The sequence below is a fragment of the Neophocaena asiaeorientalis genome, unplaced genomic scaffold, assembly GCF_003031525.2.
Source record: "Neophocaena asiaeorientalis asiaeorientalis breed wild unplaced genomic scaffold, Neophocaena_asiaeorientalis_V1.1 scaffold46, whole genome shotgun sequence".
NCBI lineage: Eukaryota > Metazoa > Chordata > Mammalia > Artiodactyla > Phocoenidae > Neophocaena > Neophocaena asiaeorientalis.
In genome coordinates, this window is record NW_020175393.1 from 8015253 (window position 1) to 8028033 (window position 12781).

Sequence of the window (12781 nt, forward strand, 5' to 3'; positions counted from 1 at the left end):
AGCCCAAAATGATTCCCTCTTGGTAACCAAAAGGCCCTAAGCCAGAGGGCTTTCTCCTTTTACCACAGAACACCCTCCTCTGAGCGTTTCTGCCACCACCTCTCCACAGATATGCCTCCTACCTTGTGTGGAAGGACCTGGGAGGGGGCTTTGGGCGACCCCTGGCCCTGCCCCTCGGCCTCTATGCTGTGCAGCTCGCCATCAGCTGGACTGTCCTGATTCTCTTGTTCACAGCCCACACCCCCGGTCTGGTAAGGCGCCAGTGCTCAGCAGTGGAATAGGGTGGGGGAAGATGAGGCCACCAGGCCCCAGACATTGATAGCACAGCAGGTCAATCAGGTGTGGGCAGGTAACGGTTGGGCAGACTTCTCTGAGCTTCCGCGGCACGCACAGAGCGCTGGGAACTTGGCTCACTAGGTGCAGGGTGCTGCAGAAAGGTCGAGGGCCGGTTCCCAGGGCAGCCTGCCTGACCGCCCTGCCCCTGCCCAGGCCCTGCTGCACGTGCTGCTGCTCTTCGGGCTGGTGGTGAGCACGGCACTGATTTGGCACCCCATCAACAAGCTGGCTGCCCTGCTCCTGCTGCCCTACCTGGCCTGGCTCACCGTGGTTTCTTCCATCACCTATCGCCTGTGGAGGGACAGCCTTTGTCCAGACCACCAGCCCCAGCCCACATGGGAGAAGAGTGACTGAGGCAGGGGGCAGGGGAGAGGAGAGAGGGCCAGGGTGGGGATAGAGGAGACCTCAGGCAGGGCTGTGGAGCTGGGGTGGGGACGGGGGAGGGAGGGGGGGAGGTGGCAGGGCTTGATGAGTCCCTGAAGGTGACTCGCTCCAATGTGGCCACTGTCCTGGGTCCCCTGGTGCCACTTTCCATTAGGATTCAGAGACATGGGAAAGGAGGGAAACTTATTTCACACTTAAAATAATAAATTCTGTATTAATAAGAATTAATTTAATAGTATCAACAAATAAAATCCTAACTATCTTTGAGGGTATGATGTGAAATGTATACTTGAGTGTATGAGGTCCAGGGCTGCAGGGTGGGAATAGACGTGTCTGTACATCTGTGTGCATGTGAAGGTGTGAGCGCACGTGTGGGAAGAATGGGCACACCATTTCCGCTCACATGCCCTCACAAACCTGACCCCAAAATTTAGGACTCGGATTTTTTTTAACAGATTTTTTTTTTTGGTCACACTGCAAGGCTTGTGGGATCTTAGTTCCCCAACCCGGGATGGAACCCTAGGCCCCTGGCACAGAAAGTGGCAAGTCCTAACCACTAGACCGCCAGGGAATTCCCAGGACTTAAATTTTTAATTACCTGAAAAGCGTTTTTGAAAAGTTACAGAAAATCAAAACCAAAAAGTAGATAAAGTAAAAAAGATACCAATCATACTTGTCAAGCTATATATTATATTGATTATATATTTTGTATTATGTATCATAAATATAAATATATATTATGTATCACATATAAAATATTATATAGTCTACAGTATATTAATTTTATTTAATTAATTTATTTTAATTACTAGATTATATTAATTTCACTAATAACAGTATCATAGTATATATTATGGTTCTATGATATATTATACATTATACTTGTCGTAGTAAGACCTTCTGTCATTATCTCTGATAAGATTATAGATCTTTTCTATTTTTGTTTTCATATACTCATACTATTAGTTTTTTACATCAATTAATTATTATCGTAATAAGAAAAAATGTTGAAAAAGGAGAGATGTAAGCCTCGGTGCTGGCTAGTGGATTCAGAAGGAGTTTCATGTCCGGCCTTCTCTCTTACTTCTCTTTCTAAACTTTCTTATTGGCTTTTTTTTATTTTCCTCGTTTCCCTCCTCTTGTTTTCCTCTCCTCTTGTCTGAAAGCCCTGATGGTGGCAAGAAGTGACTGCCCCGGGGCTGGCTCCCCAAATCTTAAATAAGGCCAGCTGGAAGACCCAGGCGCCTTGCGGAAGGAGCTTTTAAAAATACCAACCAGACTCTCTAGGGAGGGGCTTGGGCATCAGTGTCTTTAAAACTGCCAGGAACCCCTCATGTGCAACCCACTTGAGAAACACTGCTGAGGGTGTCCCAGAGCCATCTGGGAGCTTATTAAAAATGCGTATTCCTCGGACCTCACCCAAGACCTAGGAATCAGAACTTTGGGGGTGGGCTCCAGGCATCTTTAGATTTAACAAGCTCCCAGCACTTCAGTCAGCTGCTCGCTGAAATCTGAGAGCTCCAGGCATGGATGGTCTTTCAGGGCCTTTTTTGCTTTGACAACCTTTGGTTCTGCGAGCTGAGTTCTGGGTCTGGAACCAAGGACCAGACAGCGGGAACAGACAGAGGACATCATCATTTGAGAAGGAGATTGGCTGTTCCTGGAGAGTGAGGACAAGCGAGAAGGAATTTGCAATCTCCCCGCCTCCACTAAGGGCGTGTTCTGCCCAACTGGGCACATCGGTCACCAGCGTTCCTGGAGGGCACGCACAGTGTCCCACCCACCTCTGTGTCCCCAGCCCCAGAGCAGCAAAGAGCACAAAGAAGGTGTTCATACATCTTTGTTGATTGGTTGATTGAATAAATGAACACATGATCCCATTAAAAGACAATGCTGACCAGCACCCCACCAACACCTACACCCCACTCTGGACCAATTGAAAAAGCCTCGGGGGAGGGAAAGGCATTAATAGTTGTTGAAATTTCTCAGGTGGTTCTAATGTGCGGGCAGATTGAGAACAGCTGCCGTGGGGCGTTGCTTCTCAAAGTGCGGCCCAGTGACCTCCTGCGGCCCTTGTTGATGGCCTGGACTCCAGCCTGGTTCCAGACTCAGGGAGTCAGATCAACTTGAGCAATGCAGGCCATAAGGTACGGTGGTCTGCAGTTCCAGCCTTGGAGACAGACCGACTTGGGCTTGGATATTGACCCTATCATTAACTGGTAACCAGGTACGACTTACTTTACTGTGCTTCATTTTCCTCATCTGTAAAACGGGGACCTCAGAGAATTTGGGGTAAGAGTAAATGTGTCTGGCACGGAGGAGGTGCTCAATAAATGTTAGCTGTCCTAGGAGGGGACCCCGGGAGGCCACCTGTTTAATGAGCACCCATGGTTCTGATTCACACTGCAATGGGGACCCACCCTGCTCTGAGACCCCGGAAGTACTTCCCAGACTTCCTAAGGGCCGGGAGAGTAAGTGACCTTCCCCGCAGGTCTGTGGGCCAGCTTGACCAACGTTACACACACAAAATGATGGGCTCTTTTTCTTACACATTCACGTGGATTTTGACTTCCCCTCAATCAGATTTTTTAAAGCTTTCAGTTAAATTGATAACTCCATTGATCCAGGTAACTGTTTTAAATTTGTAAATGTAATCTATAAATACTGATCGAGGACAGGCTCAGGAGCCACACTGCATGGATTCTTATCCTAGTTCCACTTAAACAAGTCTACACCCCAGAAGTATTTGTCATTGGCATTACCATCACCATCTCATGTAGGCATTGCAGATACTTGCTACCACCTTTTATTCGTGTTGCCAACTAATTCTAGAAATGAAACTGGCCCTCCGAGAGGATGCACCATGCCTGTCACGTGACTGTGACTTCTGCAGGGCAAGCTGATACCACAAGTCCAGGGGTCCAGATGCCTCTAGTTTGGGATATTGGCCCTAGAATGAAGCTTGATTTGGGCAGTGTCCCAAGCCCTGGAATAGTATGACTGCCCGGCACAGCTTCCTGGCTTTGTGCAAAAACAGCTGGAAAGGGCAGGATCTCCAACCCCAAACTCGTAACCTCTGACCCCAAAGTCATCCTTAAAATCCCCCTCAGCACCAGCTCCTTGGTTCCTGAGTGGGAGCCTCTAATCCTCCAGCCTCCCCACCTGCCTGGCCTCTTGCCCTTCCTCTACCCCGCCTCCCAGTCCTGAGCCCGGTCTGGAGCACACACTGCCCTCGGCCCCTCCTCTCTTGTTACCTAGAGTTGTGCCCAAATCGGATCGGAGCTGCCTTCTCTCTTTGCCAGATGCGTCCCGGGATTCCACCATCCAAATCACGTGTGTGTGCTTCTGTGTCCTTGGGCAGTGTTTCTCCATTTGCCTCTGAGTGGGCACCTGGTGTCTGAATATGATTCACTCGGTGGGTAGGGGAGAGGCAAGGCCTTCACCAGTGTCTGGAGAGGTGGGGAGCAGCTCCAGGTGAAAAAACAACCCCAGGAGGCAGTGTGATGTCTCATTCTACTGTATCCTAGTTCCCTAGGTTCCCTAGTTCCCTAGTTCTCCCCTGATCCCTTCATTCTTCTTCCTTTTGCCAATGTCTGCAGAATGGGGATACATAGGGGCAGGTGAAGTGGGGCAGAACGGTAGGTGTATGTCCAGTGGATAAATGTCGGTCGGCTGGGCTGGGAGGCGGGCAGAGTGCAGGAAGTGTTTTCTCTGTGCATCTCTGGTCCCTCCTACCTACGGGCAGGTAGAGGTGATGCCCTAGTGGAGGCGTAACTGTCAGGCCCGGGCCAGGGCTCCAAAGTCTTGCTTCCCTTGTGGTGGCCACCATCCAATCTATTTCCTGGGGTTTCCTTGCACTCCAAGCCCAGTTTCAGAGTCTTCCCAGAGGTCCCTTTTCCCGTTGTTCCAGAAAACAAGCACAAGACCCTTTTGTTTTAAAGATTTATCGCTGATCCTCGTCAGTGACGAACTAGTTACCAATCCAAACAAAGCCTGACTTTGGGGGGATCCACTCAGATCTGGCACCCCTGCCACTTCCATCCTCAAGCAGAGTCCACCGAGGCCCTTCCCCCCTACCTAGATTTCAAGGACCCTTCATAACAGAGGTCCCCTCTTCTGGCACGGGAGTTAAGAGAAGCCCTCTTTGTCACGCCAGGAGCCTCAGTGGTATCTAATCAACCCCATTTGTCCCTCTAGTGTCTATACCTCTGAGGTCCCCCAGCCTGCCCAGAAATGATCTGCTCAGAGGAGCACTCGAAAAAGCCCCTCCCCCCTCCACCTTCACCTACTCCAACACATTTCTAAGGGCTGAAAGTCTCTCTCAAAAGTTGATTGTTAAGTTTATTGCCTTCTCCCAGTAGGTTCTTCAAACACCCTTTCAAAGGGGAACACTATTAGTCACCTTAATGGGCATGACTCTTATCAGATCGCTCTCCTCGAAGACTCAAAGCACCAGCCACGGGAGCCGGGCGGTGCCAGGAGAGGCCACTGGAATGGAAGACCGCGCGGGGACCAGGAATAAAGTCCCAGGTGTCACCACTTTCCCCAGGGCGGTGTGTCCTGCATGGCCAGCCAACCGTGATGTCCTGCACAGGAGGGGATTGGAAACTCCCACCTGCCCTGTGACTCTAGAGCCTCCTCCCTTCCTGGCCTCAGACTCTGGAGGCCCTTGGCCCCCATCCCACACCCTGCCAAGGCTCTTGGACACTCCTGTGTTTATGTCAACAGAGCGGTTGCTAGCGGGGTCAGGCTCCTGCCCGCCAGGGCTGTGCCTGGTGCCCGTGGCCCGTTGTTTGTGTACCTCGTCTTGGTAGTGACTGAGGGGCGGGCACGCCAGGGCTGGGTCTCTGGGGCAACGCATTGTTGGGGTCCCAGCTGTCCCTGCACATAAAGCACCCACTCTGTCAACGGGCTCGCGAGGTATCTTCCTTCGCAGAGTGAGAATGTAGACCTTCTCCTGGTGAGGCTGCTATTTTCCTCTAGCCCGCCACCCCACCCCGGCCTCTCTACTCCCTTCCCAGTGACGGCAGCTCGGCAGCCTGCCGAGACCCAAGGAATAGCCGTGCCTGACCCTGTCTCCTCCTCTCAGCCACCTCCTAGAACCTTGGAATATTTTCTGAAATGACCGTGGGAAATGGGGCAGGGAGAGGCAGGCCGCAGCCTACCTGGGCCTAACCCAGCTCCTCCCAGACACAGAGAGGGGCCTGGGGCCTACGGAGACAGATTGGGAGAATTCCCTTTTGGGTTTCCATCCCCACTCACCCGCTGTCTGGTGTCTCTATACCTATACCCCCTACACACACACACACACACACACACACACACACACACACACACACACACACACACCCCTCATATACTAATTGCTTCCAGAGCCCAATCTCCCTGCAAGAACTCCTTCTGCCCCTAGTCCCCTTCTTGCCCCTCCTCCCTCAGAGCCTGGCCTCAGGGGTCCTGGTAGCAGTAGGGACTCAATGGTAAAGGAGTTAAGACTCTGGAACCACAAAGCTCTGCTCTCACTAGCTATGTGACTCTGGGGGCAAGTCACTTAACCTCTCTGATCTCAATCTCTTCACCAATAAAATGAGGATAATAATAGTACCTACTCCAACACCCTTATGAGGAGTAAATGAGTTCCTTTGCGTGACCTGCTTAGAGCCGTGTCAAGCCCCAGGGCGGGTTGGGCCCGTGTCAGCTCTCATGTTACTGAATTCCAGCCAGCGTAACCCAGTGGGAAAAGCATGGAACTCGGAGGCTGACAGACTTGGGTTCAAATCCCAGCACTCCACTGACCCCACTGAAATAAATAGATACCTTATTTCCCAGTTTCCTCTTCTGCAAAAGGGGTGTATTGATAGAAACGGACCCAGCAGTGTTAACACGGGGGGGTGGGGAATGCCTGCACTAAAAAGAGTATAGTGGCAGCTGCAGGAGCAGGAATCCGGCTCCTGGCACCTGATCCCCCAGATTAGCTACTGCGCTCTGGGGCCAGCAGGGGAGACTGGACTGACTTGGAAAGGAGAGCCACGGACCAGGCAGGAATTTGTGCCCCCAAGAGGTGCCATAAATAACCAGAGGGAGTCAGAGGGCCTCCAGGGAAGGAGGGTTGGAAAGGAGCAGTGGAAAAGGAAACTGTCAGTCATCAGTCCAGGGAGCGTCCAGGGCACTCTCCCAAATGTCAAAGGTAAAAGTGTATGGATGTGGTAGGAGTAAGGGGTCACATCTTCAGAGAGGATCAGCTTGGGGACCATCTCCCAACATCACTCAGAGTCAGAAAATTTCCACACTGTTCATCTCCACCCTGCAGGTCTTCAGGAGCCAGCCCTGCTTCCTCATTTTCATCCCTTTACCATCCTGGAATAGAGAGCAATAACTCAGCCTGCATCGCAGGTGGGAACACTGAGGCCCACCCAGAGATGCTACGTGATTTGGCCAAGATCACACAGTGAATCAAGGATTGAGATGTGGATATGAACATGGATTTTTTTTTTTTTTTTTTTACTCCCAATCTAGGGTATACACTACAGCCAAAATATAAGAACCTATCCTCAGGGAGGAAGTCTTCCCCACAAGGGAACAGTGAGCTGAAAGGATCCCTTCTCCCCACTTTCCTCCCTGCAAGACATTTTACTCTTCCTCAGTCGATCCAAGCACATCACTGTAGCTGTGACCGGAACGCTTTAAAGATGTATTCATCAGAACTAGCTGGGTGCAGCCCTGGAAATAAGAATGTAGGCTCAGAAGACCTGGACTTAAATCTTTGTGTGATCTTATACAAATCACCTTTCTGAGCTGCAGAGCCCTGACCTGCAAAATGAACACGATAATACACACCCACGTGAGACTGGCATGAGGACCAAAGGCGATAATGAGAGCCTGAGTGCCTGAATGACCCCAAATGCTATAAAAGCTGGGAGCTGCTCCTGGTGAGGTAGCACCTTATTCCTCTCTGGATTCCTGGTGTTTACTGCAGTAGTGCCTGGCATGTAGGAGCCCTAGATAAATGTTGATAAAATAAAAGAACGAAGGAAACTCTTTGCATTTAAATGCTGTATGTTTGTGTGATGATAATAATAATGTGTGTTTGCTATTTATCAGTTATCACTGCCTTTCTTTGTGGACACAGGCACTACTACGGCTACCCTGTGCTTTACATCCCTGGAAAAATGACTGAATAAAAAAAAATAACTTCTGGATAAGAATGCTTTTAGTAATAAGCCTAATAGGTAGGGTGACCATATAGTTCACCTATACTGGGGCACTTTGGGAGTGAAAGGGAAGGCAGTAGTAATTATGCTTGGACAACAGATATAAACTATTATTATCCTGGGCAAACCAAAATGCTTGGACATCTTACTCATAGGACGCAATGCGGCTCAGAACTCTCCGGAGGGGAGAGCCCCAAATCCTCCAAATCATCCTAACTCCTATTCTCTACCCCGACCATGGAAGGGGTCCCCTACCTTCTCATTCCCACCACCCACCTGCACTGGGAGCTGCGTTCAGATCAGGTCCCCAGCGTTCTTAGGTTCCTCACTTTCAACATCTAGGTGACTCTGACCCACACTTCTGCTGCCCTGAGAATGTCCTAGAATGTTTGCACTGCCCCAGACACAAAAGCCCATGGCCCCGGCTAAGCACCCACCGTGTCAACTGCAAAAATCATCCAGCCCCTCCTGATGCTGTTCCAGCTCAGCGATTATTCCAGGGGCCCCAGTCATCTCTCATTAGTTTCAATAGTCTTAAAACCAGTTCTTCTGCTTCTGCTCTTTCTCACCTTTGCTCTGTTCTCAGCAAAGCAGCCTGGGTGATCCTACAGAAATATGTCAGACCATGTGTCCCATCTTTTCAAAGATAATGGCTTCCTATCTCACTCAGAGAAAAAGCCAAGGTCCTTATAACAGCCCTTAAGGCCCCAGCCTACTTATCCTTTATCTCTCTGACCTCATCTCCTAGGACTCTCTAGCCATGTGTATGTCCTTACTTGTTCCTCAAACACACCAGGAAAGCTCCCACCTCAGGACCTTTGCACCTGCTTTTCCCCTCCCTTGGAAGACTTTCCCCTTAGATAACCCTATGACTATTTCCTTCACCCTCTTCAGATCTTTTCTCAATTATTTCCTTCTTCAAAGTTCTTCTCTGGCCACCCTATAAAAACATGTCACTCTGTCCCCCTTCCCTGCCTTTTCTCCTTAGCACCACCAAATAGACCATATATATTACTTATCCTGTATATTATTCAACCCCCTCAAGCTCCGTGAGGGCAAGGATTTTCATTTGTTTTGTTCTTTGCCATACCCCAGTACCTGAAACAGCCCCTAGCATATAGCAGATGCTCAATAAATATTTGTTAAATGAATAAAGGACCAACTGAGAGGGAACATACATGGCAGTTGGACATTTGGCCTCAGGAGTGAAAAGGCCTGGTTTTAATCCTGGCCCTGCCATTTTGGGGCTTATGAACGTAAAAAAGGCCCTTAACCCTTCTGTGCATCTTAGTTTCCTCATGTGTAACATGGGATGATCCACATTGCCTCCCAGGACTATTGAGAGCATTAAGTCCAATTTCACATATAAAACACTAAACTCACTGCCTGGCCTCTTTCCAAAACTAAGCTTAGTAAATGGCAATAGTGTAACTTCTGGAGGCGCCCAGTCGATGTGACATTGCTTATACATCATAACAGGTAAATCAGCATCCACTCCCTTTCAGTAACAACTCACAGTTTCTTTCCCAATTTGCACTACTCATCGCCCCCTGTCTCAGGACCCTCTTTCCCTGAACCCAAGTCTCCCCAACCAAGCTGGCCTGGGTCTCTTTGCAAATGCCCCTTTCAACACAAGCCTTGTCCTGCTTAAACCTCTGAGAGAGCTTCCCTCCGAAAACTCACCCACCCTAGGTCCCTTCCACGATCTTCCCAGGCGAGCTGGGTGGGAAAGAAAGGTGAGGGATACATGGTGAGGGAGGGTGAGAACAAAGAGAATATGAATACATGTGTGACCTGGTGTGGGGAGGGAGAGCAGGCCAAGCCATCCCCACCTGCCAGCTTCCTGTCTGCTGCTGATAAATAGGGGATACCGATGGCCAGATTTTCCATTCCCCCCATCCCGGCACCCGCCGTCACTCAAAAAAAGACAGAGCGAGAGAGCCTGGGGGAGGGGCCTCTGGTTATAAAGCCTGTAGGCCAGCGGGTGAGCACACTCCCGGACGGCCAGATCCTTTTCCTGTCACCCCCAGGCAGATTTAGCTGCTGACAGCTGCTTGGGACTCTGCCTCCAGGCCTTGGCCCAGACCCGCCGCCTCTCCTCTCTCTCAGAGACTCTCAAGCCTCAGCCCCTCCATGGCCCAGAAAGAAGAGAGCGCCGCGGCCACGGCGCCAACCTCACAGGATGGCGAGGATCTGGAGAACCCGGAGGACCCCAAGAAGCTGAAGGAACTGGCGGAGCTGCCGCCCTTTGAGATCGTCACAGGGTGAGAGCTGGGTGTGTACTGGGTTTCTCCTCCCTAGAAGAGCACCGGCTGGGGCAGGCTGGGGGGACTTAGGATGGTAAGAGCAGGGATTGGGGTCACCATGCTGCAGCCGTGAGAGTGCGCACGTGTGCACAGCAGGGGCTGCAGCGGACGCAGCAGCAAACCTCTCTCGGCTTCTCAGACACCTCCAGTCAGGTGGGGAAACTCCGTGGAGGCCAGGGCCCAGAGGAGGAAACTACCCCGGAGGCATCACTTGCCTCTCTGGGTAGAGGTTGTTTAGTCCCAGGGAATTGGGTAAAAACATGGGATGCCACCGGTACATTTCAATATGGTCCCAGAGTAGCCCCCCCCTCAACATCTCTCTCTGCTTCTGAGTGGGCCTCTCCTCTACCTGTATGTCTCTCACTCTTTCTTTAGAGCTTCTCTCTGGAGTAGAAGATCGTAAGACAGGAAAGACAGATCCATCCTTTCCCAAGCTAGAGTGAGAAGCGTTTTTTTTAACTTGCTGAATCATTTCTGAGTCTCCCCAGGGGCTGCCTACATCTGCCCCCCAGGGAAACAGAGAAGTTACAGGCCAGGCCCAGAGCTTCTGGGCAGAGGAGGGGTTCCAACACCCTCAGCCACAGCCTGCAGGAAGCAGGATCTAGAGCAAAGAGTGTTGAGGCTCCAAAGAGGGGGCTGCACACAGGGTCCCCCTGTCTTCTCCAGATTATGTCACTTCCAGGAATGAAACCAAGCTGTCTTCCTCCTCTTCGCTCTCTGTCCCTTTGGCAGAAGATTCTGCTAAGTTCCTAATCAAAGAATAAGAAGGGAGTATGTGGGGCCACTAGGATTCCTTCACAGGAGTCTCCAACAATGCCCACAGCAGACGAAGGGCCACAGGAAGAGAAACTTCAGGAAGAACGGAGGCCTGATGCCTTCAAGGGGCAGAAGGGGCCCTGGGAGGCAATTTGGACTTGCTGTTTGAAGCCGGGCAAGTGCTTTTCCAGTCCTGGCTGCAGTTTTTTCATTCGTAACATGAGGAAGTTATACTAGTTGATTCCCAAGGTCCCTTCCAACTCAGCGATTCTCCGATTTCTAACAGAACCTGAGGGAAATGCGTCCTAGTTCCTGAGGCAAGGCTTCAGGAAAGAGCCCCGGAACTTGCACTCACCCATGGCCAACCAAGTAATGTCCCCTTCAACCCAGGATTAAAGGAGCAATGGGGCACAGATTAATACATTCACAGGGAGAGCCTAGGGCCACCAGGACAGGAGAATCCTCGATTCCAGTGGCTCTCTGTGGAAGGAGATCTTTTTCTAATACCTAAACATGCTGGTCCATGCTGGCCTTGGTCACATACACACACACACACGGGCACGTGTACACCCGCTCTGCACACTGTTGTGATCTTGTGATCTCCCCGGCACAGGGCAGGGTTGCTTCAGAACAGAATTAGAGTATGTTTGTTGAGTTGAACATGCTTTGAGGTCTCAGGGTGGTTGGTTTTGAAAGGTTAAATCCTCTGATGTCACTTGCATGTGTCTGGAGCTTTATAATCTCGGCACACTTCCATAGGCCTGAGTGCCTTCAAGCCTCGGCACAAGGCCAGGAGAGGAGCTATATCATTGCCACTCTACAGATGGGGAAGCTGAGAGTAGGGGAGATCCAGCCACTGCTCCAAGACCACAGAACCAGTAAGTGGCAAGTTTTCTGACTCCACCCTAGCATCCTTTCCACTGGTCTCCCATACAGAGCTCCAGCTCTCTCCATCCTCGAGATGGTGAGGCTCAGAGGCTTCCCTGACCCAAGGCTCAGAAAAAAAGGCACAGTAGGGCAGCTTTCTGGGCGCTCTGAGAGCAGTTCAGGGGGGAGGTGGAGCCCTTCGTGTTTCCCAGCCACAGGGAACAGCTGTGGAGATCTGTCTCCTGGGCCCCTCCAAGTAAACAGACAGCTTAAAATAGCCTAGAGGTGTGGCTGTGTCTGTGCCGGGACAGGAAGAGGGAACAGCTCTCCTCTCTTTCGCTCTCCAGGCGCCCTGGCATCAAAGGACCAGCAGAGCCTGGACTCCCACGGGGGAGAGGTCTAGCCACACTGACCCTTAGAACAGGGCCCCAGACGGCTTTTCAGGAAACAGTCTGAGGCGAGGAGGGAGTACCGGGTAGGAATAAGAAGAGACATGCCCACTTATCATGATTCTGGTTTGAATAGGGCACTCGGGATAGAAAGCAGATCTAAGGGAATTCCCTGGTGGTCCAGTGGTTAGGACTTGGAGCTTTCACTGCCAAGGGCCCAGGTTCAAACCCTAGTCGGGGAACTAAGATCCCACAAGCCTCGTGGCATGGCCAAAAAAAAAAAAAAAAATTAGAAAGCAGACCTAAGAACATTAAAAATAATGTGGTAGGGCTTCCCTGGTGGCGCAGTGGTTGAGAGTCCGCCTGCCGATGCAGGGGACACGGGTTCGTGCCCCGGTCCGGGAAGATCCCACATGCCGCGGAGCGGCTGGGTCCGTGAGCCATGGCCGCTGAGCCTGCGCGTCCGGAGCCTGTGGTCCGCAACGGGAGAGGCCACAGCGGGGAGAGGCCCGCATACTGCAAAAAAAAAAAAAAG

The 12781-nt window shown here is 51.1% G+C and overlaps 2 protein-coding genes across 4 annotated transcripts in view; both read left to right on the forward strand.

The window, feature by feature from the left end:
• The window catches only part of TSPO2 (translocator protein 2), a 5291-nt gene extending 2763 nt beyond the window's left edge, over positions 1–2528 (forward strand). For 2 of the 3 annotated variants that reach the window (XM_024766197.1, XM_024766199.1), the window contains exons 3-4: positions 110–251; positions 490–754. In XM_024766197.1, coding sequence (XP_024621965.1) covers positions 110–251; positions 490–690 — 343 coding nt within the window. In that variant the 3' untranslated portion in view covers positions 691–754. Of the gene's footprint in view, positions 1–109; positions 252–489; positions 755–2262 lie in introns of those variants that run through there. The other variant, XM_024766200.1, reaches the window with a different exon arrangement.
• Positions 2529–10027: 7499 nt separating this feature from the next.
• APOBEC2 (apolipoprotein B mRNA editing enzyme catalytic subunit 2) overlaps positions 10028–12781 on the forward strand; it is a 21223-nt gene continuing 18469 nt past the window's right edge. Inside the window, exon 1 of the mRNA XM_024766215.1 lies at positions 10028–10192. Within this exon, the coding sequence (XP_024621983.1) occupies positions 10062–10192 (131 nt within the window). The 5' untranslated portion in view covers positions 10028–10061. The remainder of the gene's footprint in view (positions 10193–12781) is intronic.